The sequence below is a fragment of the Neopelma chrysocephalum genome, unplaced genomic scaffold (genome assembly GCF_003984885.1).
Source record: "Neopelma chrysocephalum unplaced genomic scaffold, ASM398488v2 Primary Assembly neopelma1_182857, whole genome shotgun sequence".
NCBI classification, from domain to species: Eukaryota; Metazoa; Chordata; class Aves; order Passeriformes; family Pipridae; genus Neopelma; species Neopelma chrysocephalum.
The window spans coordinates 5,232-28,569 of record NW_020938095.1 but is presented as its reverse complement, the minus strand read 5'-3'; the positions used below and the strand labels follow the sequence as shown (position 1 = coordinate 28,569).

General features: G+C 61.1%; 3 protein-coding genes across 3 annotated transcripts in view; 1 reads left to right on the top strand and 2 right to left on the bottom strand.

Annotated features, from left to right (window-relative positions):
- Positions 1-1,273: 1,273 nt before the first annotated feature.
- Positions 1,274-2,708, bottom strand: LOC113962581 (inhibin beta E chain-like). The gene is given in 3 exon segments (XM_027673342.1): positions 1,274-1,863; positions 1,865-2,157; positions 2,399-2,708. Coding segments are annotated over 3 exon segments (1,050 nt in total). The 3' UTR covers positions 1,274-1,416.
- Positions 2,709-7,413: 4,705 nt separating this feature from the next.
- On the bottom strand, positions 7,414-10,620 carry LOC113962580 (inhibin beta C chain-like). The gene is made up of 2 exons (XM_027673341.1): positions 10,027-10,620; positions 7,414-8,772 (listed from the first exon to the last, which is right to left on the bottom strand). Exons 1-2 carry the CDS (start codon positions 10,370-10,372, stop codon positions 8,030-8,032), a joined length of 1,089 nt encoding a protein of 362 aa, XP_027529142.1. The 5' UTR covers positions 10,373-10,620; the 3' UTR covers positions 7,414-8,029.
- A 1,017-nt stretch (positions 10,621-11,637) lies between these two features.
- The window catches only part of LOC113962583 (R3H domain-containing protein 2-like), a gene marked incomplete at its 3' end in the record, with an annotated part of 16,765 nt that continues 5,064 nt past the window's right edge, over positions 11,638-23,338 (top strand). The window contains exon 1 of the mRNA XM_027673343.1: positions 11,638-11,655. The remainder of the gene's footprint in view (positions 11,656-23,338) is intronic.

The window sequence follows — 23,338 nt, the reverse complement described above, 5'->3', positions numbered from 1 at the left end:
GTGGCTCTCAGCACCTGAGGTCACCTCCCCGGAGCCAGAGTCTCCAGAGCTTTGTTTGGGGTTGCTCCAGGTGCAGAACAGAATCTCCAGGTGGGGCAATGCCCCCCAGTACCTGCCCTGCTGGGGCACAGCTTGGTTGCCACCCCTCTCCAGCCCCCAGTGAGGTGATACCTGGTTCCCCGCCCCTGCCTGATCCCTGGGACCCCCATCCACAGGGAAGATCCCAACCCTCCCCTCTGCACCCAAGGAGCCCCCAAAACCCCACAACTGCCCTCATCTCCCAGCACAGCATCACTGTGCAGCTCCTGTGCTGCTCCAACCCCAGAGCCTGAGGGACCTGGGACCTTCTGGCCAAGCAGGATCCTCTCGCCCACCCCATCCATGCAGGTGGTCCCAGGAAAAAGCAGCCAGAGCCTGGATATAGCATTTCCACCCATTTATTTGGGAAGCCACACCAAAATATTATATAATAAATTAAAGCATAGGCCATGTGGGTGCATCAGGGAGGTGAGGGCAGAGCAAGAGCTTCAGCAGAAAGGATGGAGCACCAGGAGTCCCGATGGCTGCAGGAACCTCCACTGAAAAAGTCGGAATAGCTGCAAAACTGGAGGCACAAACCAAATCTGTACCTTTAGTGTGATCCTAAAGGCAGAGTCTGAGCCAGAACTCCCTGTAGGGTGGCACCAGGCTGGAGGAGACCTGGCTGGAGGGTGGGAGCAGGGGAGGAAAACATAAACCCAGGGAAAGGGGGAACACACAGGACCTGGAAGTTTGGCCCTCACAGCTCCGTGAGCTCCAGGGAGCAGAGGACTGTCCAGTCATTGCTGGTTTGGGGTTTTTGATGAAATCACACCATTCACCCTCCTCTCCCAGGCCTGTTATTTGTGCTCCATTCCACCTGTCCCAGAAAAAGGCCTAAACTGGATGCAGGAAGGTTTGTTCCAGTAGGGAAACAAGTGGGGCTGCCTCGTCCTCCAGCTGCCCCCGTGGAGGAAGGAGACCTGTTCCCACATCCCACTCTGCTCCCGAGGAGGCCGAGTTCCAGACCATCACTGGACACTGAGTGTGAACCAAGCAGGGCCCCCTCACCCCACACCAGAGGGGGACAGGACCACCAGGAATGTGAGATCAGCTCCAGGGATGCCCGGAGTCACCAACACCCACAGTCCAGGCTCGGGCAGTCTCATATGGCCTTGGCTCCATCCCACGTGCCCCCAAAGCCCCCCGCCCCCGGCACTCTCTGGAGGCAACCCCTGCTCCCTCTCGTGAGACCCTCTCCCTCCCTCCCAACCTTTCCAAAGGGCTCCACTGCACCCCGGGCTGGCTCCAGCTCACGGGAGCTCTCCAGCTCCCTCCCCCTCCACCAGAGAGACAGTCCTGGAGAAGGGGGGGGGTCCCAGCACGGCTCCCCCAGCCCTAACTACAGCCACAGGCATCAACAATCATGTCGGGAATGTCAGTCTTGACTATGTTGCTGTTGCGATCGAAGTAGAGGACGGAGAGCGGGCGGCGCCGGGTGGGGACGCAGCAGGAATGCCCCGACGCCTGCACGTTGTTGGCTTTGACGAGGTTGAAGACGGCCGTGTGGAAGGAAGAGGCCATCCCGGGGCTGCCCGCCACGTGCAGGGGGCACTGGCCCACGCAGTAGTTTATCTGGTAGCCCTCGGGCTTAATGATCCAGTCGTTCCAGCCGATGTCGCGGAAGTCCACGTAAAAGTCCTTGCGGCAGCACAGGCTGGAGTTGGGGCTGCAGCGGAGGCTGCGCTTGGCCACGCGGTGCTCGGGCTCCCGCACCTTCGCCTTGGCCACCAGGAAGGGCTGGTGGGACCAGCTGGCGTTGAGCGGTGCCGCGATGTCCCCCCCCGTCTCCGCGGCTCTCCAGCTCCAGCCGCAGCGTCCGGCTCTGCCCCCCGAAGAAGCTCCGCAGGGCGGGCAGGAGGGGGAAGGAGCTCCAGCCGCTCCCCGCCGCGCTCAGCCGCCTCTCCCCCAGCAGCGTGCGGTTGCCCCCCGCCCCAGGGGCCAGGAAGATGCTCAGGGTGAGCCCGGGCCGGGGCACTCGCAGGTAGAGCCACAGCTGAGCCTGCAGGATGCGAATGTCCTGGTCCTGCGCCTGGCTGAACTGGAACTGCAGCCCCAAACCGGAGGGGGATGTGAGATCTGAGGGGAGAAAGGGATGAGGAGGTGAGAGCTGTGGGATGCTGCTCCAACATCCTTCAACTTCTCAGGAAACACAAATTTTCCTCCCTCCCCGTGTCCTTCCCTCCCGTGGGAACGCTACCCCCGGAGTGGGGGGTCCCCGGGGCGCAGGACAGGGACCCCCCGCCCCGGGGCTCACCGGGTTCACCCGCACCCCGCCGGGGACCGCGTGGGCTCCCACGGGGGGGTCGCGCGAACCCACCCGTCTCCGCGAAGCTGATGATCTCGTAGCCCCGCTCCTCCTCCTCCTCCTCCTCCCCGGAGGGGCCCCGGCGGGCGCCTCCCGCCTGCAGCCGCCGCAGGGCGCGGGCCACGGCGGCGCGGGGCACGGCGTGGGCGAGCCGCGGGCGATCGCGGAGCCGCAGCTTCTCCAGCAGCTGCTTCTTGGCCACCTCCTCCAGCAGCCGCCGCTCCGCGCCCGCCGGGCACGACGGGCAGCGCGGCTCGGCCGCCGCCGCCGAGCACAGCACGGCCGCCAGCAGCAGCCACGGGCCCGCGCCGAGCGCCGCCATCCGCGCCCACCGGACGGCACCGGGAGCGGCGCCGGGAGCGGCACCGACGGCACGGGAGCGGCGCCGGCACAGAGGGACCGGCGCCGAGCGGACGGGAGCGGGAGCGGCGGGACGAGGCGGCACCGAAGGGGACGGGACCGGCACCGGTCGCGGCGCCCGCGGGTCGGGAAGGGCACCGGCACCGGGAGCGGTGCGGCGCGGCCCGCTTTGGGCACCTGCGGCCGGGGGCGGTCCCGCCGTCCATCCCCCCCCCCGCGCCCCCGCCATTGGCCGCCGCACCTGCCCGTCCCGTCCCGTCGGGGATTACCGGGATTAGCACCCCCAACCCCGCCTCCCCGCGCCCGCCCCGCTGCCCCCCGGGGGAAGGGGCTCGGTGGGCAGCCCCCCCATCCTCCCCTGCTCCCCACGAGCCGTCGGGAGCCCGGGGGAGGAGTAAAATAGAGGGGAGTGCAGAGGTGTGTGGGCGAGGGGCTCACAGACCCGTGGGCTTTGCCTGTGGCTCGCCCTGGCATCTGCCCTGGCCAGCCCCCCAACTCGGGCAGCCGGGTACTGAGCTCCCAAACCTGCTCCAAAACCCCAGGAAGCAAGGGCTGGGACAAATCCTGGCTGGTGGAGGAGATCCAGCCCCGGAGCAGCCAGTTGGAGGGATCCCTGCTCTCCTGCCTGCCCACGGATCTTACAGACCTGCCCCCCAGCCTGGGCACTGCCCCCCGGGCATCCCTGAGCCATCATAGCAGGGTCGGTCCTGTTGGGTGCTGACAGAGGACCCAGCAGGGATCAGGGGGCTCCTGGGATGACCCTGCAGCTCCCAGGGACTGTCACTTTTGTGGCTGTGACCAGGTGATGGCTTTGGGGGTCTGAGTCCACCCCTTGGATCACCTGGTCCAGCCTCAGCCCAGGGCAGAGCCGGGAAGGGCCAGAGAAGGGGAACACTGTGTCCTCTCCTCCTCACACAACAGAAAGGGGGTTTGTATGTCCTGAGGGCTCAGGAGGTGGCAGCCAGTGTCACATCAGCACCAAGATGTCCCTCGGGCTCTTTGGAGTGGGATGTGCAGCCTGAGCCAGGGCAGAAACCTCCGGAAGGTGATGGAAGGTGCCACGTTTCCAGGGGATGGGCAGAGCCCAGATGGAGCAGGGAACCCAGAGAGGGCACGGTGGGAACTTGAAGCCCTGCCAGCGCTCGGCATGTCCTGTGCCCACCGTGCCACGACTCCAAGGTCTTGACCACACGGAGCCCCTGCCCCTGGCCAAGCCAGAGGTGCCATGTAAACACAGTCTGGGAAAAAGCACCCACCGGAGGTGATGCAACCGCGGAGCGAAGGGCAAAGGGCTCAGCTGGCCGGGCCTGCTGGCAGCTCCCAGAATAGCCCAGGAATGTCAACAGAGAGGAAAGAGTGGGCACAGGCTGGCGTGGGAGCAGAGATCCCAGAGGGCCTGGGAGGCCTGGCTGCCGGCGGGATGGAGCAGGTGGCACTTCCAGCCGGGCACAGGTGCCCGGAGCACACGCGCTCACGGGCACGGATGGTCCCACAGGGAGAGCACCTCTACCCTGGAAGTGTCCAAGGCCAGGTTGGACGGGGCTCTGAGCAACCTGGGCTAGTGGAAGGTGTCCCTGACCATGGCCGGGGGTGGAACTGGATGAGCTTTAAGGTCCCTTCCACCCAAAACCATTCCACGATTCTCTGATGCACATCTGCACACTCCCTTGCAAACACGTGTCCAGGCCCCCTCCCAAATATTTGGATTCTGGCTCTGTTTCGGACCCGCTTCACATCCACCACAAGCCATTCCCCTGCTGTGCCAAATTTCTCCACCCCTGCCAGACCCTAGAGCCAGGACCGGGGCCGTGGCACAGCAAGAAACGGGAGACACAAAGCGTGGCAAACGGGCGAGGGACTCCCCAAGCCACCCAGGCTGGAAGGGGAGGGTTGTCCCCAAATCCCCAAAGGGATTAACCCCGTTGAATCCCACCAGGGTCCCTCTGCATGGTGCAGAATCCCCATTCCCCCTCCGGCTCAGCAGGGACGTGGGACGATGCCCAGCCCCTCGTGCCCCCCAGCACGCGCCGGCCCCCCGAAGTAGGGCAGGGGTCAGAGCGGAGCCGCTCTTGCACCCATTGCATCAGTGTGTTGTTGATTAAGCGGTTCCCAGAAAGCAAAGCCCAGGGACTGACCCGACCAAAATACCCCCCCCCGGGTCCCATCCCTCCCCCCCCGGGTTGCACATTCGGCTCCGGGGCCTCCGACCCCGCGGCCGGTGGGATGAGAGTGTGGCACCTGGTGACCTGCCCTGCAGGTGACAACGGGCTGGGCTCAGCACGGACCCCCCAGGAGCTCGTGCAACTCATGGAATCATGGAATCGTGGAATCATTAAGGTTGGAAAAGCCCCTGAGACCATTGAGTCCAAGCCAGGCCACCACAAAATCATGTCCCCGAGTGCCACGTCCACACGTTTTTGGACACTCCCAGGGATGGTGACTACACCCCATTCCAGGGCTTGACCACCCTTTCCACCAAGAAATTTTCCCTAATATTCAATCTAAGCCCCACCCTGGCACAACCTGAGGCTGCTTCCCCTTGTACTGCTGCTTCTTCCTGAGGAGAAGAGCAACGGTCACCACACCGGTGCCGCTGGCTGGGAACGGGCCGTGAGACTGGGAATTAAACATTAACTCCTCTCAAGGCAAGGGAAGGGGCTGTCAAAAATTCCCACCCCTCCTGGGAGCTGGCCCTGGCACAGGGCACTCAGACCTTTGCTTCAGGGGCTGTTGACACTGGCAAGGGGTCCTTCCAAAAGGCACCAGCACATCTGTCCTCTCCTGCAATGGAGACCGAGGGGACATCACCTCTGTCCCACTCTGTGCCACATCTGGCACAGCCCAAGTGCTGGGTTGGTGCCATGGATGCCATGTCCCCCTGGCATTGCCATCCTGGTCCCACAGGATGGTGTCCTGGCACTGGGCCTGAGCCTCCCCCTCCAGAGTCCCCCAGGAGATGAGGGGACCCCGGCAGAGCTCAGTGTCACAGCAGGGAAGGAGGGAGGTGGAGAGGGAGCGTTCCTGGCTCCAGGGATCAGCTGTCCCTGACTGCAGCTTCCTCACCCTGCATGTTCTCCCCGGTGGGAAATGCTACCTCAGAATTCCTGAGCCTTGGAATTCACCCCGTGCTGCGAGTGGGGAAGGGGCTCTCGGCTCCATCCAAGTGCCCTGTTTCCCCTGGGAGTGGGCCAAGCCTCAGCTCAGGGTTTTGGGGTCATGCAGCCCAAGCTGAGGGGTCTGCAGGGCCACGGGAGCAGCTGACACCTCTCCTGCCCCTTCCCTCAGCCCCCGTGTGCCCACGGCTGCTGCAGCCCTGGCGCTGGCTCCGGGGAAGTTGTTTGTTCAATAAACACAGACCGTGGAACGAGGCGTTGGAAAAAGATGGGAAAAAACAAACACTGAACCCTCTTTGGGTTTGCACAAGTGGCCTTGAGCCCCAGACAGGATCAATCCCCGAGCCTCCCCCTCTGCCCCTGCACGGGAACACTGCGGGTCCCAGTCCTGCGGGCACCTGGACACCTGGATCTGGGGACGTGGGGGGTCCCTGCTCCGCCAGGGCTCGGTGGGAGGGTGTGTGCAACGTGGGCAACGTGGGCAACGTGGGCAACGTGGGCAAACACTGCCACCTGTCAGAGGTTGTTCTGTCCCTGCTCCAAGGTGTCCCAGGTCCTCCAGGACATCCTGCCCCTGCTCCAGAGTCGGAGCAGCTCAGGGCTCAGCATCCTGGAGCGGACAGAGGATGCGAAGCTGGGTGGGGAGAGGCCCTGGCACCACCTCCTCCCTCTGCCCACCCTTCCCCACCCAGACCCAGCCTCCAGGGAGGGACCACCAGCACCTGCAGGGCGAGCCCCAGGAGTGAGGTGAGCCCCAGGAGTGAGGTCGGCCCTGGAGCTCCCCTCCCGAATCTCCCAGCCCAGCCCCCCCTTGCCCACCCCTCGCACACGGGGGGCACGTGGGGAGCTCAGAGGAGCCTGAATGTGCCCTTACGTAACGGGGCCGGAGCGTCAGAGCCGCCCTTTGCCCCCTGCTCTCACGGCCCTGGCATGGCCCACTTTGCTGTCCCCGGGCTGCTGAGGGGCACAGAGGGGGGGCAGCGGCTCTGGCCGTGGGCCAGGGGCACGCTGAGGGGCTGGGGGGGCTGTAGGTCAGAGGGGGACCTGGGTGCCACAGCTCTCACCTGGCAGTGCCCGCCCACTTCAGAAGGGAGGACGGAGTTTCTCTTGTTTGGTCCTGATTTGGGGCAAGAACGGCCAAATCCGGGGGGTTTTGGTGGGATGGGTCATTTGGCCCAAGCAGGGGATGGTGCCTTTCCCGCGGGAATCATGAGCCCCCTGTGCCCGGAGGGGTCCCATGCTGTGCCCTGCATCTGGCTGGGGTGAATCAGGGTGTCTGTATCCCTCTGGGAAGGGCAGCTGAGGGGCAGAGAGGGCATGGGAGGCCTTTGGGAACAGTGTGGAGATGCCCAGTCCTGCTTCCCGGGCTTTCTGAGCCGCCTGTGCCAGGAGCACTGGAAGATGTGCTGGCTGATGGCAGGGCACACACGTGTGACACACACACACGTGTAACACACACACATGTGTAACACACATACACACGTGTGTAACACACACACACGTGTAACACACACACATATGGGCACACACATGTAACACACACACATGTGCACACACACCACGGCTGGGAGTCTTTATTGAACACCAGGGATGCTCAGAGAGGGAGACACATTCCTCCCACTGGGATTGATTTCCCCTTCCTTGTCCTCCTCAGCCTCACATCCAGCTGAGTGAGGCCACAGGGGTGACCCATCCCCTTCCCTCCCATCCCCTCCCCTCCCCTCAGTCCTCTCCAGAGCCCCAGCAGCCCGGGGTGGCCACTGGTGGGTCCTGCGTTGGTGTAGCTGCACCCACGACTTCAGGATGGGTCGGCAGTGGGACCACCCTGAGCCGCAGTGTCCGGCAGGAGGAGGGGCTGGAGCCCACCGGGAACCGGTCTGAGGTGCTGTGAGAGAAATCCGGGGGCAGATCCAAAGGGGGAAAAGAGACGGGTGGGAGGCGAGCGAGCAGAGAACAACTCGCACGTTCAGCATCACCCTGAGGAGGAACAAATTCCTCGGCAGGGCTCCCGTCTCGCAGCCAGGAGGCGGGAGGAGGGAGCCCTGCCCCGGGATCCTGGAGGAAGGAGCTCTGCCGAGCCGGGAGGAGGGAGCCCTGCCCCGGGAGCCGGGAGGAGGGAGCCCTGCCCGCGGTTTCGCCCTGCCTGCGGTGTCCCTGTCCCGCCGCCCGCTCAGGTGCAGCCGCAGGAGTCCACGATCATGTCGGGGATGTCGGTCTTGACGATGTTGCTGTCGCGGTCGTAGTAGAGCAGGGAGAGGGGCCGGCGCTGGGTGGGGACGCAGCAGGAGTCCACGGCGGCGGCCGCGCTGGCGGCTTTGATGCGGTTGAGGACGGCGGTGTGGAAGGAGGCGGCCAGGCCGGGGATCCCGGCCATGTGCAGCGGGCACAGCCCCGCGCAGTAGTTCATGTGGTACCCCTCGGGCTGGATGATCCAGTCCTCCCAGCCGATCTCCTTGAAGTCCACGAAGAATTCCTGGCGGCAGCACATCCGCGAGCCCGCGCCGCAGTCGACGCCGCGCCGGTGGAGGCGGTGGGACGTCCTGGCCCGGGCTCGGGCCACCACGAACGGCCGCTGGGAATCGCTGTGGTCAGCCGGGAGGGGGGACCCGCGGTCCTCCGGCACCTCCAGCTCCACCGTGAGCCGCGGGGTGTCCTGTCCCGAGACGCTCCGCACGGCCGGTCCCACGTCCAGCGCGGTCCAGCCGGGGCTCTGCACCTCCAGCCACGTCTCGCTGGCCACCGTCGTGTTTGTCCCCGCCGGGTCCGGCCACAGGAGCCTGACGGTGACGGGCTGTGCCCCGGGGCTGGGGGCTGCCCAGAACAGGTAGAGGGTGGCCTGCAGGATCTCCGTGCTCCTGGCCAGCTCCCGGGAGAAGCGGAAATGCAGGCGGACGCTGCGGGAGGTGGAGGATCCTGCGCGCAGAACCGAGAGCGGGGTCAGGAGGGAAGGGCCGGAGGGGGCTCGTCCCACCCTCCTGCCAAGGGCAGGGACACCTTCCACTAGACCAGGTGGCTCCAAGCCCCGTCCAACCTGGCCTGAAAAAATTCCAGGGATGGGGCAGTCACAGCTTTTCTGGGAAATCTATTTCAGGGCCTCACTACTCACACGGAGAGGAATTTCTCCCAATATCCCATTTAACCCTGAGCTCTGGCAGCCGGAAGCCGCTCGCCCTTGTCCTGGCACTCCAGGTCCTTGTCCAAAGTCCCTTTCCAGCTCTCCTGGAGCCCTTTTAGGCACTGGAAGGGGCTCTAAGGTCTCCCTGAAGCCTTCACTTCTGCCTTGGCTGCAGAGCTGCTGCTCCTCCTGGCCGGGGAAGGGCTGATGGGGCCGTGACGGGACTCGGGGCTCCTGGCACAGCTCTGCCCATGAGGACACGACACCCCCCTCGTGCTCCGAGCCTGGGTTCATCCCCCGGCTCGGTTCCAGCTGACGCTCCACCAAGCCAGGAGAGAACCCTGTTGTCCCCGAGTGTGGGAACACAATGTGCCGTGGAGCAGCTTTGTTCCCGCAGGGCTTCGAGGACACGGGGGCCAGCGAGGGGAGCGGAGCCCCCCCACCTCACCACGTGGAATTTGGGCTGGGAAAGGGAGGGTGCAGGATGCTCTGTGGGGTGGGGTGCCGAGTCTGTCCCTCCCAGGAGAGACAGGATACAGGACCGGGGAGAAGTGGGATACAGGACCCTGTTTTTCCAGTGATGCTTCCCAGGACCCCTGATTGGGGAGCTCAGTTCAGGAGAAGCGAATTCTGAAGCGAAACTGGGACGGGCCCCTTTGGGTGGGATGCAGAGGCACAGGGGGGTGCAGGGAATGGATGGGCTGTGCAGCCCCGAGTCCACACGCTGTGGGCTGACAGGGAATCGAGGCTTAAAATCCCATTTTGGAAAACCCGTCCCTCAGACCCTTCCACCTCCAGCAGAAACGGGCTGCAGGTGACACGACCCAGCAGCACCTCCGTGCCCTGTGCCACCCTCCCACCCCAGCACGCCTGGGAGCGGTAGGGCTGGGATACGCTCGGGATGCGGATGCAAAGGTCAGGGATGCGGAGCCTCTCGCTCCTTCCAGCAGCAGCGCGACCACCAGCCCGGCTGCACCTCCCACCTCCCACCGCACGACCCCCCCCTTTCCCTCCGCGCCCCCCCGCCCGCGGGACGCGGGGGCCGCACACACCTGACTCGGCAAAGCTCAGCACCTCGTACTCCTGCAGCCCCATCCCGGGCCGCGGGTGCGGGACGGGGCCGTCCCGGAGCGTCCCCGGGAGCGCGGCCGCGTCCGAGCGCTGCTCCCGCAGCCTGCGGAGCGCGGCCAGCAGAGCCCCCCGGCCCGGGGGTTGGGGGGCGCTGGGCCGGGCGGGCAAGCGGAGCTTGGCCAGGATGCTCTGCTTGGCCAGAGCCAGGAGCGCGTCCCGCTGCGCGCCGGGGGCCAGCGCGGCCACCCCGCAGGCCGGGCACCGCTCGCCCCGGGCCGCCGCCGTCCGCAGCAGGCTCAGGAGCAGCAGGGCCACCGGGACCGTCATCTCCGGTGGCGGGAGGCGGAGGCGCTGGGGGGGGTCCCAGCGGTCGTGTCCGAGAACCGGGACGGGACGGCGGCGGGGGCCGGGGAGCGGAGCGAGGATGGGCTCGTTCTCCTGACGTGGCCACAAATATTGGCTGATCCCGGGCGAGATAAACGCCCCTGCGCTCCCGCGGAGCCGCCCGGGCGCGGGCAGCGGCGGCGAGGCCGCCCCGGTTAAGGTGGAGCCGGGCGGGTGGTGCCGCTGCTGCTCGGGGGGCTCGGCCCGGGGCTGCCCCGGCGGGGCGGGGGGCGTGGAGGCCGCGCCGGTCCCACCCCGGGGGTGCCCAGGGTGCAGTGGGAACCCCCGGAGCGGGGGGATCACCGCGGCGTGTGGGATCCCCGCTTGGCAAGGAGCATCTCTGGAGGTGGGGGATGCTCAGAGAAGGGGGACCCCGGGGGGATGGAGGACCCCGAGGGATGGGGGATCCTGGGGAATAAGGGATTCCTGAGGGTCCTGGGTGGTTAGGAGATGGGAGGTCACTGGGGAGGGGGGATCCCTTGGGAATAGGAGCTCCCTGGAAGATGGGGGATGCCGAGGGGATGTGGGATCCCGGAGGATGGAGAATCCCCGGGGGCAGGGGGGGTTCCTGGGAGATGGGGGACTCCCCGGAGATGGGGGACCTCTGGGACATGTGGGATCCCGGGGGGATTTGGGACCCCCGGAGATGGAGGATCCTGGAGGATGGAGGATCCCGGGGGTTGTGGGTTCCGGGAGGATGGAGGATCCCTGGGGATGGAGAGATTTGGGACTCCCGGGGGGGGGTGTCACCCCCGCTGTCCCATGCGCCGGAGGGGGCGTGGCCACGGGTGATGGGCGGAGCCCGAAACCTCCTTAGCCCCGCCTCAGCCCCGCCCCTTTCCCACACAAGGCTCCTCCTCGCCAGGGGGCGCCCCCCGCCCCTTCCGCCCTTCCCGCGTCTCTCCGGTTGCCGCGGCAACGGCGGGGGCGGCGGCGCCGGTCGCGCGGTGATGACGCGCAGGGCGCGGTGACGCAGCGCGCACGCCGCGGGGGAGGCACCGCCTCCTCTTTTTTCCCTTTTTTTTTTTTCCCGTTTCTTTCCCCGTTTTTTTCCCCCGTTCCGGCCGCCCCTTCCCCCCCCGCCCCCCTCCCTGCCCCCTCCCGTCCCCCCTCCCCGTCCTGTCCCCCCTTTCCGCCGCCCCGCCCGGGCGGCCCGCGCTGGCCCAGGCCCGACCCGGCCCGGGGTGGCGGCGGCGGCCCCGCGGCGCAGGGCCCGGCCCGGCCCGGTAAGTGCGGCGGGGGCGGGGAGGGGTGGGAGCGGGGATGGGGGCGGTGGCGGCCGCGGGGTCCCTCCCGCGGTGTCCCCGGGGTGTCCCCCGCGAGGGGCCGGAGCCGCTCCCGCCGCGGCGCGCCCGGAGGTGCTTCCCGGTGCTGGGGGCACGGGCCGGCCCGGGGCTGCCCCTCCCGGCGGGCGCGGGGTCCCGTTACTGCGCTGCCCCTCCCGGGGGCCCGGGGCCGCCCCTCCCGGGGGTCGCTCGGTGCGGGGTCCCCGGGCCGCGCCGCTGCCCCGGAGGAGTCTCGTGTCGAGCCCCTTCCCCCGGCGCGTTGGCGGAGCACGTGGAGCCGGGAGCTCCCGGGCAGTCCCGGGAGAGCGGGGCCCCCCCCGGTCCCGGCTCGCTGGACGAGGAGCCACAGGTGGGAGAGGAGCCCGCGGGGCCCTTCCTGGGGACGGGAGGCGCCGTGCGGTGTTTCTGGAGTCCTCACGGACGACGGCTTTGCTTTGAAACGCAAATAATTCCCGCTCCCGGGGCCTCCAAACGGGCGGGAAGGGGCTGGAGAGGGACTTGTGTGCGGGTTGGAGCTCAGGAGGGGCCCGGAGGGTCCGTTCTCGTGGGACACGTGGAAAGGTGGGTTTTGTTGCTTCTTTCTTGGCGTTCCCGGCCCTGGGACCATTGAAATCCTCCCGGGGCTTTTTTGGGTACCTGTAGGAATGTGGGCTGAGGATGAGAGTTGCCTCTGACTCCTTGGCAGGAGGTGTCAGAGGTGAGTTGGTGTTAATTAAAGTGTTAATTAGAGCGTCCTCGGGTCTGTTTGAAACGGGCTGGTCGAGGTTGGCGTGGGAGCAGAATCCCTGCTGTTCGTTCCTGAGCACTCTGACTTGTGACCCCTTGAGGAGTTTAAAATTCCCTCCTCTTGGATTTTTGGATGTGTTTTTTTCGGTCGTGCAGCAAAACCAGGTCCCAGAGTGGGGAACTCCACGTGGCTGCTCTCCCTGTGGGCTGAGGAGTTGGGATTCTGCTGATTCCTGAGGGCTGGGAGAAAGGGGCAGCATCGCTCGCTCTCACAGGAACTGGGGGGAATTTTGTTGTTCCTCGTGGGTGTCACAGGTTGTCTGAGCTGGAAAAGGGGCTGGAGGGGATGCCAAAGCCCTGGAAGTGTCCAAGGGACGCTTGGATGGGGCTTGGAGCAACCTGGGCTGGTGGAAGGTGTCCCTGCCCATGGCGAGGGGGTGGCACTGGATGGGCTTTAAGGTCCCTTCCCATCCAAACCATTCCACGAGTAGAGGGGTCTGGTCAACTGAATTAAAGGGAAGGAAGTTGCTGTGTTGCTGGCACGGAATTGCTGTGGGAGAAGCAGCCCCTGCTGCCTCGGAGCAGTGGAGAATATCCCTGTCCAATCCCTGCTTCCAGCTGCTCCCCAGGACCCCTGGTGCTGGGCTGTGACACCGGATCCCTCGGCGGGATCGAGTTCCCCTTATGGCAGTGATGCCACTTGTGCTGCTAAATTTAAGGCTGTGTCAGTGCCGCTATTTTTAAACCCCATTTTTTGGGGGGGAAAGTGCCGAAATCGCCCCTTTGAGGTGCCTAAATCACCTCTTTTCACCAAATATCCCTCCTAGTCCTGCTCTCTGTGGGTCTCTCTGCACCTCTGCTGTCACTTCACCTCGTTGTCTCCTTTAAGGTTAAATTAGAGCCAGATCAGTGCTTGTTTTAATCAACTGGTGGTTTGGTGGTTGTTTTCAAGGCTGCCCCAGAGGTGACACGGGGGGATCTGTGTCCAAACTTTCCCCAGCAGCTTTTGGAGCTCCTCTCCCTCCCCAGTCACTCACGTGCAGCAGGTTTTTGGTCGCTCAGCAAAGTTATTCCCGAGTAATTCCGAGCAGGAAACGGCCTCAAGCTGCAGCAGGGAAGGATCAGGTTGGACATCAGGAGGAATTTCTGCATGGAAGGGGTTGTTAAGCATTGGAAAGGAGGTTTGGAGTCCCCATCCCTGGAGGTGTCCAAGGAAGGCCTGGATGTGGCACTGAGAGCTTTGGGCTGGGGGACAAGGTGGGCATGGGGCACAGGGGGGATCCATGGGCTGGGAGGGCTTTTCCCACCTCAAGGATTCTGGGATTCTGTGGAACAAGTGACAGAGCTGCTGGTGCTTGACAACAGTGCCTGACAGCCCCTTCCATGAGAAAATTCCTCCTGATATCCAACCTGGCACAGCCTGAGGCTGTTCCCTCTCCTCCTGTCCCTTGTTCCCTGGGAGCAGAGCCCGATCCCCCCTCGGCTCCCCCCTCCTGTCAGGGAGTTGTGGAGAGCCAGAAGGTCCCCCCTGAGCCTCCTTTTCTCCAGGCTGAGCCCCCCCCAGCTCCCTCAGGAGTTCTCCAGCCCCTTCTCCCTGTGCTCCAGCCCCTCAATGTCTCTCTTGCCCTGAGTGCCCAGAACTGGGCACAGCCCTGGAGGGGCCTCAGCAGTGCCAGCACAGGGGGACAGTCCCTGCCCTGGGTTGTGCCCACACCATGGCTGGCACAGTGTGAGTGTGGGCCCAGCAGGAGGACAGGCTGGTGGCTCCCATCAGTGCCGGGATTCCCTGGATTTTGGGGTGTCTGGGAGGGCTGGTTCCATCCCAGGCTGGCTGTGTGTGCCGCAGGCTGAGTCACCGCTGCTTCCTGGAGGATTTCGGGGCTGCTGGAGTGTGGGCAGGCCCAGCCCCCTCACCAGAGCAGAGAGTTTGGGGTGGTTTTTTTTTAATGAAGTTTTTAAAATTTTGCTCTTGCTTTGACACCGTTTTCTTTGGGAAATGGATTTTTTCCCGAGCTGAGTTTAGACGCAGGATCTGCTTTATTTGGGGAGGTGTTATCCCGGATTCTGGGGAGGTTCAGGTGGGAATTTCCATGAGGAAACGGGATCCTGTGCTGCTGCTTCCCCATGACCAGGAGCTCTGAGCCCAGTCCTGGTGGGATTTGACCATGGAGTGGGGAAAGGGAGTGGGTGGCATGGAAAAGGAGGATCCGGAATGTGGGGAATGCTGGGGTGTTGTGTCCTGCCTCCATGGCTGAGCCTCAAAGCTGCTCTGTCCCTTTAACGTGGCTCTATCCCAAATTTTTGGGGTGTCCCTTCCCAAGGTTGGCTTCGAACAGGCTGGGACCAAGATTGTTCCCTTCCCACCGTTCCATGGGATTCATGGAAACAGCTGGATGGACATGAACCCCTCACACCGAGCGTGTCCAAGCCATGATCCATCAGCACAGAGCTCCCCAGAACCGGGAACAATCCTAAATTTCCCCCTGGGATGTGTCTGGGAGGGCTCAGCAGGGGCTTTGCTGGGTTGGTGAGAACAACTCTGCCCCTTTACCGTGGAATTATTGAATTCCAGGATGGTTTGGGTTGGGAGGGACCTCAAAGCTCACCTCATTCCGATCCCCCGTCATTCCTTCTGGGTATTCCCGGCTCGTGGATGGATTTTGTGTGGATTCTGGGTTGCAGGAGCCGCTCTTGCCACTAGTGGGAGCGTTGGGAGCTTCTCCTCCACCTGGGCACTGACCAGAGGCTTTTTTTGGGAGTTTGTGTCCTGTCAGAGTCCCCTCGTGGCAGCTGCTGTCACATCTTCCATAGGTTTATTTTCATATTTGTGGGAAAGGCTCCAAAATATTCGTGGGAAGCTTCCATGTACGGATTTTATTAGGTTCTAATTACCTCTGTTTGATACTATTTTAGTCCCTCCTTATAAAAATTCACTCTGTATTGTCTCATTAGTGGCAGTTTCCCATCTCCCAGGTCCTTGGGGAGCTGGGATGGTTGTTCAGGAGGAAGCAGGGAGAGATCCGTGTCTTTCTGGAGTTATTTTTGAGGCTGAGAGGAGGGGAGAACGCAGCCATCTGGCAAAATATTCCTGCAAAACCTGGAAAGCCCATTTTTCCCTCAGAGCATCCCAGTGGCAAACTGGGATAAAGGGGCTGTACCTGTGGCTGGGGATAATTAATAATTAATAGGGAATGGGAAGTGGTTTTGGTGTCTGGGAGGAGGAACTCTTGGAGCTGACAATGATCTTCCTACATCCCTTCTGTGTCCTAATTCCCACCACGAAAATGCAGGTGACACCTACACTGTTCAGACAGCTGAATATTTTAGGTTAGCACGAAGTTTGCTTGGTTTGGGGTATTTTTAGGATGCAGGAAGGGTGATGGAATCCTGAGACAACAGTTTCCCACTTGTTGCCTCACAGGGAGTGGTGTTTGTATGGTACAGTTATGTATTTTTAATATACATATTATATTTTATAGTATATTACTCCATCTATATATACTATATATTTTATAGTAATTTCTATGGGGTTTATATATAATATATATGTTATGATATATTTATGTGGTTTGATATATTTTGTATATTGTAGAGTATTTTGGTATTTAATATATTAATAGATATTTATATATAACATATAATATGATTATAAAATATTAAATAGATATTTATATAATATATAATATGATTATAAAATATATTAAATATACTTATTAGTATATTTATAGATTTTTGATGTATATTATATATTTTATAGTATATTTATAGATTCTTGATATATACTATTTTATAGTGTATTTATAGATTTTTGATATATACTATTTTATAGTATATTTATATATTTTTGATATATACTATTTTATAGAATACTTGTATATATTTGTATATTACCTGTATTCAGTGGGACATAAACGTTGGGACAGTTGTCCAGCAACTGGTGTTGTGAATGAGGAGTGGCAGTGCCTGGACTGACAGCAGCTGGATTTGGGAAGGCACTTCCCATCCTTCCTCCAGCACCGGGTCCTGCTTTTTTGGGGGACTCTGCCTTGTTGCAGGGCTGGGATCCAGGACGGGATCCAGGAGGGACAGCCCAGGACGCTGCTGAATTCCCCGATAAAAGGGGATGTGCAAACAGGTGCTGGGCTGGTTGTGGAGCCCATCCCGAGCTCCTGCCCCCCCGTCCTTCCCTCCCTCTCCTTCCCCCGTTCCCGGGGAGCGGCGCAGGCTCTATTTTTACCCGGGCCCTGCTCTGTATTGCGGCATTTCTCCTCCTGAATTATTTATCGGGGATTGGAGCTGAATGGAGCGGCTCCGCCCGCCCGGCCCCGTCCTGCCCACGTGTCTGCCCTGAGCCATTGACACATTCGCTTCATGGCACAGCGGCTCCCGGGGGGGGTCCCGGGCCGGGCTGGGACCACCCAAATCTCCAGGCTGGGACAGGCAGGGAGGGGATGGTTGCCATGACACCGCCGGGTTTGAATGGAAAGGCCCTTTTTTAAAATGGAATTAAATTTCCCCCTGTGCTGCCTGGAGACGGGGTCCAGCCCCGGGAATTGTCACCTCCAGGGGGAACACAGGGGGCACGGGGGGGTTTGGGAGGGTCTTGGGCCTGTGGTGTCTGTCCCAGAGCGTTCCCTGCCCAGTCCCTGCAGCACCTGATGTTGAGTCAGCCCAGGCAGCCACACTCCAGCTCTTTTCTGCAGCCCGTGTGCCCCTCGTGTCCTTGGAGCGTGGTTCTACCTGGGCACTCCCCTAATCCATGCCAGGAGTGGCTGCTGCTGGATGCAGGGGCCAGGGCAGGTCCATCCCAAAGAACATCTGAGATCCAGCTGCTGGAGGATTTCCCTCTTCCCCCTCCCCGCTGGCAGAACCTGTCCCAGGCTCTTTGGTTTGGGGTTTTCCCCTTTTCCGAGGGGAGAGGGAGTTTTCTGCTCTGGGTGGGTCCATGGATGCCTGGAATTCCCTTGGCAAAGCTCTTCTCCCTTTCCAGCCTCTGTCTGTCTCTGGGGGGCCCAGTTTGGTGTCACAAGCCCTGACTTTTCTTCCTCTTCCAGTGGAATTTATCCACTCCTGGTTGCCCTGTCTCCTCATGGAAGCTGGGCTGGCAGGCAGAGCCTGGGCCATCCGTGTCTGCCAGGGAGGGTGGGAATGTCTTGTTGCTTTTCCCTTTGTTTTCTCGGGGATGTGGCTGTGTTGGGCTCTGGCAGCTTCCCTGTGATCCAGGATACCTGGAGCTGCTGCATCCCTCCCGTCCCTGTTTTCCCTGACCCAGTTTCAGTGTGTGGATGTGATTCCAGAGCCGAGGGCTCTCGGATTGAGAGGCAGGGACCTGCTCCGGGGGGGCTTTGTCCAGGCTGCTGGAGCTGACTCAGCCTTCCTCCTCCTCCTCCTCCCTCCCAGATTTACTGTCTCCCATGGAAGGAGAGGGCTGCAGCTCAGGAAATCCTCTCACACCCGTGCTCCGTGGGGATGGAACGCTGCCAGCTCTCAGGGACGGACAGGGATTTTGGGAAGGGCTGGATGAGCCTGGAGGAGGCTGCACCTGTGCTGTCTGGGGCAGGTGCTCGTGTCCTGGGGGCTGGAGATTCTCTCATTCCAAAATCTGCTGATCCACCTGCCCAAGTGCCAGAGGTCAGGTCTGCAGGCTCTCAGGGAGCTGCTTTTCCTTCTGCTTCCGAGCCGATGTTAAGGACTCAGAGGTTGCAAAGCCAATGGGATGTTCTTTGAAAACGGGGAGAGCAGCATCCCACGTTTTCCCACTGATCCTGCAGGGCTCCAGCACCATCCTGAGTGATCCTGAGGCCGCAGCCAACCACAGAAACAAAGCTGTTGGCTGCCCTGGGTTGGGGGAGGTTTGAAGGGCTCCGTGTGGAACAGGGATCCTCAGCCTGGCAATGCTTCCTCCATCCCTTTCTGTCTCTTCTTCACTTGCAAAGCAGCTCCTGGAGCTGCTTCAGGGCTCAGAACTGCAGGTCTGACCCTCCAGGGCTGGGAATTAGCACAGAAGCTGATGCTGAGGGGTTCCCCTGCTCCCTGGGCTGCCACAGGGAGTCACTCTGAGCACGGGGACGGCAGCTCCGGCCTCTGCTGAGCCATCGTGGAGCTGCTGCTGCAGCCACAGGCTCTGCTGCCTCGGGGAGCAGCACAGTGAGAGCCTGAGCTCAGCTGAAGCCCCTCATCCTCCTTGGCCTGGGCAAGAAAAAGAAATAATTGAAGCCATGACCCCTCAGAAAGGCGGTGGCAGCGGTGACAGGAGCAGAGCAGGGCTGGGACCTGCCTGGGGCAGGTGGGGTGGGTTCTGGAGGGTGTTGTCCGTGCACATGAATCCTTCTGGAGGCTCTGATGCCTCCTGTGGTATCTGCCATCCCCTCTGTCATAGAAGCAGGGGATATCCTGGGCTGGGAGGGACCCACAGGGATCATCCAGTCCAACCCCTGGCCCTGCACAGACACCCCAACAATCCCACCCTGTCCCTCAGAGCGTTGTCCAAACCCTCCTGGAGCTCTGGCGGCCTTGGGGCTGTGCCCACTGCCCTGGGGAGCCTGGGCAGTGCCCAACCACCCTCTGGGGGAAGAACCTTTCCCTGAGATCCAACCTGACCCTGCCCTGACCCAGCTCCAGCCCTTCCCTGGGTGCTGTCCCTGCCCACAGGGAGCAGAGGTCGGAGCTGCCCCTTGGGAGGAGCTGCAGCCCCCGAGGAGTCTCTTTCAGTCTTCTCCAGTTGAGCAAACCCAGTGCCCTCAGCTGCTCCTCCAGACCCTTCCCCATCCCTATGTCCCTCCTTTGGACCCTCTCCAACACCTTTAGACGTTTTTTTACCTCGTGGTGCCCAAAGTGCCCCCAGGACTGAGGTGAGGCCACCCCAGCTCAGAGCAGAGCGGGACAATCCCCTCCCTGCCCTGCCCGGCGATGCCCTCAGGACACTGAGACCCTTTGTGCTGCCAGGACACTCTGCTGACTCCCACCCCACTCCCCATCCAGCAGGACCCCCCCTGTTCCCTTCCCGTTCCGGGGCTGTTCCGGGGGCCGACGCTGCGTCTTTAACGCGGAGCCGGCGGCGCGGAGGCAGCTCCATTGAAGATTTGAAGGAGAAGCAGGAGGGGGTGTGGATGTGGATGTGGCCATTGGCAGAGCTGCGCTGCCATCCCTGGGAACAGCTGGGATCTGCCTGGCGGAGCCCCCGGAGCTCTCTCCGGAGCCGCCGCAGGGATCCGTGTGTCCGTCGGGGGCCGGGGGCTGCCGGGGGCTTCCCGGGAGGGGTTTGATTTGATCCCGGCAAAATTCCTCTCGGACGGGTCGTGGCCATGGAGGCTCCGTTGAAATCGGGGAAGAGCTGACCTGCTCAGAACCACCACGGTGAGTTTATTTTTAGAACGAGGCTTTAATTATTTGGGGCTTGAGAAAGATCAATCAAGGGACTTTTCTTTTTCCCGGTGCAAAAAGCAGTGGGAATGCGGGCGAATATTTTGGGAATGAGGACCTGACACTGTTTCCTCTCTGGTTGGAAAGTGCCAGGGTCTCTGCTGCTGGATGGGGTTAATTTAAAATGGAGCTGGACCAAGTGAATATGTGGCTCTGGGATCCCTGTCAGCACTTGGGGAGCGGGAGAGGAGCTCTCCTCTTCCTCCTTTTGTGCTCTGGGGATGCACCTCCCGGAGAGAGGGAATCCCCGGCCGGCATCCTGTGCTCTGCCATGTCATTAAGGAGTTCCCCTGACAGCCTCATGGATTCTCCTTCTGCTCCGGGTGTCTGCAGCTCGTTCCTGGGCAGTTCCTCTTGTTTTGCAAAGACAGACTGTTCCCAGCTCTTCTGCTGGCTTGTATTTTCATGGATTTACTGCTTTGGAGCTGGCTACTTGATGAGGAATGTTGGCTCCTGAGTTGGCTCTGTGCCATGTGACGTTTGGGGTTGGCTTATGCAATTTGATGCTCTGTAGGACGGTGCTTGTGTTCACATACACATTAAACCCATTTTTAAATTATTTTAAACCTCTCACTGAGTTGGGTTTAGCGGAATCGGGAGGTTGCATTGACTTTTCCTCCTCCTCACACACGTCCATCATCCAGTTTTGCCTAAAAAAAACCAGGAAATGATGCTCCCTTCATTCCAGATTTAGTGCTGGGAGCTGTTTTTCCTGGGATGGAGGCACAGTTACCCTGCTGCAGGATCTCAGGGTCTCCCTCCCTGCTCCTCAGGCTCCCCTGTTGTGCTCAGTCCCAACTTTCACCACTGGCACTCAACAGATAAAGCTGAAAGGGGGATACAAACACCAGCCCTGCCTTGTGCCTTCCTCCCATGGGGCTCTGCTGGGAGCTGGGATGCTTTTGGGGTGATTAGTGAAGTCTGGGGATGTGCTTTGCCAGACAGGGGGGCTCGGGAAGGTGAGGGAAGAGCTCATTCCCTCATCCAGCTTTTCCGTGCCGGGGCTCCTGCCTGGCACAGGCTGGGCATGGGAGCAGGTGCCAGCCAGAGAAGAGCTGTTTTCCATATTTTCCCGAGCCTGGTTGTCACCTCTGTGGGCAGGTGCCTCTAACCTGATGAGGTATTTCCTTATGGATGGATTCCCAGGGAAGGAATTGTGCTCAGGGCTCTCTGACAGAACCGGGAGCGCGTCGGTGGGAGCCGTGCCAGGGAAGGGTTAACAGAAATCCCTGTTCCGTGCTGTCCTATTGCATCCTGACACTGTGCAAAGTAGGTGGATAATTCCTTGCTCGCTTTTCAGGAAACCCCTGTGGTGGACAGCCCTCATTAATTGTTGCTGGGAAACTGCTTTGACGTCACCGGAGCAGTTCCCTGGTCCTTGGATGGAGACAGGAATAGCTCCTGGTGGGGAAGGCAGGAGTGGTGTGGAATGGAGCAGGGAGCTCTGGCGGGGGATCCTCAGCCTGGATTTCTTCCCTCTCTCCCAGTTTTCTGCCCAGGGACCCTCAGAACTGTCCCCAGGCCCTCAGTGCTGTGTTGGGAGCCCTTCCTTCTCCAGGGCTGTGTCTCGGGTGGTTCCTGTGATCCTTCACTTTTTAACTGTGTTGGTTTGGGGTTTTTTGGTTTCAGTTATAGTTTATTTTCTCCCTCAGAGTTTGTAAAGAAGTGGTGAGAGGGTCCTTGCTTGGATCCCTGCAGCTCCCAGAACTCAAAGGAAAGGAACAGCAGCATCACTGTTTCCTTTCTTTTTAACATCAAACTCATAATGTCCCTTTTCCCACCCAAGGGGAGAGCAGGGCTGAGGTGGCCCCTGGTGCTGGGAGCTCAAGGCAACCTGGAACTGAGACTGTTTAATTCTGCCTTCCTTAGAGAAGTGGTTCTTAGGACCATTTAACTCCTGGCATGTGTTTATACACCTTTTACACATTTATATTTGATTCCTGGGTATCACATTTTGGCAGTCCTGACACTGGTTGTGTCACACTCCTGGAATACAAGTTGACACCTCTCCTGGGTTTAGTCCTCACCTTGGTGGAGGGAGGTAACAAAATATCCAAGTGTTTTATTCCCCCTGAAATTGTCTCGTGCTTTGATTTGTTCCCCCAGCAAAACCTCCTGGTGCTCCCCAGAATTCCCTCAGACTCTTGTCTCACCTGCATTCCCTGTCTCCTTGTTTATATAAGCTTTTTTTCCCCCCCCTTTTCACCTGGAGGCAAACCCTTCCATCTGCATCACAATTTCAGAACTGGATGTCATGTGGGGGTGGAGATTAAGACTTAAAGCCATGACTAAGCACTGGGACTCCGTGAGGGCAGAGATGTCTGGCCTCCTGTTGGGAATTTTGCTGGGTTTTGTAGGAATGGTAAAGGTAGTAAGGAATTAAATCCTTCTCCAGCAATGGAGAGAATTTGGGAGAGGTGGCTTTGAAGTTGGAGCTTATGGGTCTTGCTGGTTTTGGGGTTTCTCCCCCTCTGACTGGGACCTGCTTTCTCCAACAGGAGGGAAGGGAAGTGAGCTCCAAAGGCTCTTCTTTACCTGTTGGAATTCCAGCCGAGCCTGCAGATTTTTCCCTGGGATGCCGGGGCTGCTGCAGAGTTGTTTTGCCCGAGTGGAGCCCAGGAGGGAGCTGTTTTGGGAGCTGTTTCGGGAGCTTTGCTTGCCTTAACAAATCCTCCCATCCCGGCCTCTTGTCGCACGTGGCACAGCCGGGACCGTCCCGGCCGCTGCTCCCTGGCCGAGGAGGAGCCTCTGGGATGATCCCTGGGAGCGGCAGAGCCCGAGGACCCTCGTGCCTGGAGCGGCAGCCCCCTCCCCACCCCACCGCCTCCACTTTTCCCCCCGTGCGTTTAAACCCTTTTCCCGCAGCCTCTGCCGCGCTGGGGGGGGGGACCTGAGTCACCCCCGCCCTGTTGCCCCTGGCGACAGGGCCCGTTGCCATGGAGCTCGGCTTCCCATTGGCTGCCGGGCGGCCAATGAGCGAATTGCTTGCGAGAGCATCACTGGTACCCAGCGAGAGGTGGGGGGGGTGTGGGGTGGGTGCTGCTGCCCCCAAAACCCAGCACTGGGGTGCTGGGAAAGTCATGGAGGAGTTTGGACTGGGAGGGACCCTAAAGGTCACCCCGTCCAACAGGGGGTCATGGGGACACGGCTCTGTTGAATGTCCTTTGGAGTGAGTCTGGGAAAGCCAAACCAGACCTGTTTGATATCCAAGGGAAAGGGAGGGGAGGGATCAGGAATCTTGTCTTGGAAGCCAGGGGGGAAGGCTGTGGCGTGGACACTGTTCCCGTGGCCTGGGCTTGGGCAGGGGCTGGGAAGGTGAAGCCCACTCACACTGCACCTCAGACCCCTCCATCCCCCTCAGACCCCTCCATCCCCACCTCAGACCCTCCATCCCCACCTCAGACCCTCCATCCCCACCTCAGACCCTCCATCCTGCACCTCAGACCCTCCATCCTGCACCTCAGACCCTCCATCC

What these genes read in the sequence shown, in the direction of transcription:
- LOC113962580 (XM_027673341.1), bottom strand. Translation starts at nt 10,372, where the DNA reads ATGACGGTCCCGGTGGCCCTGCTGCTCCTGAGCCTGCTGCGGACGGCG. An exon ending in GCTGAGCTTTGCCGAGTCAG is followed by an intron (nt 8,773 to 10,026) that starts GTGTGTGCGGCC and finishes TTCTGCGCGCAG; the next exon opens with GATCCTCCACCTCCCGCAGC.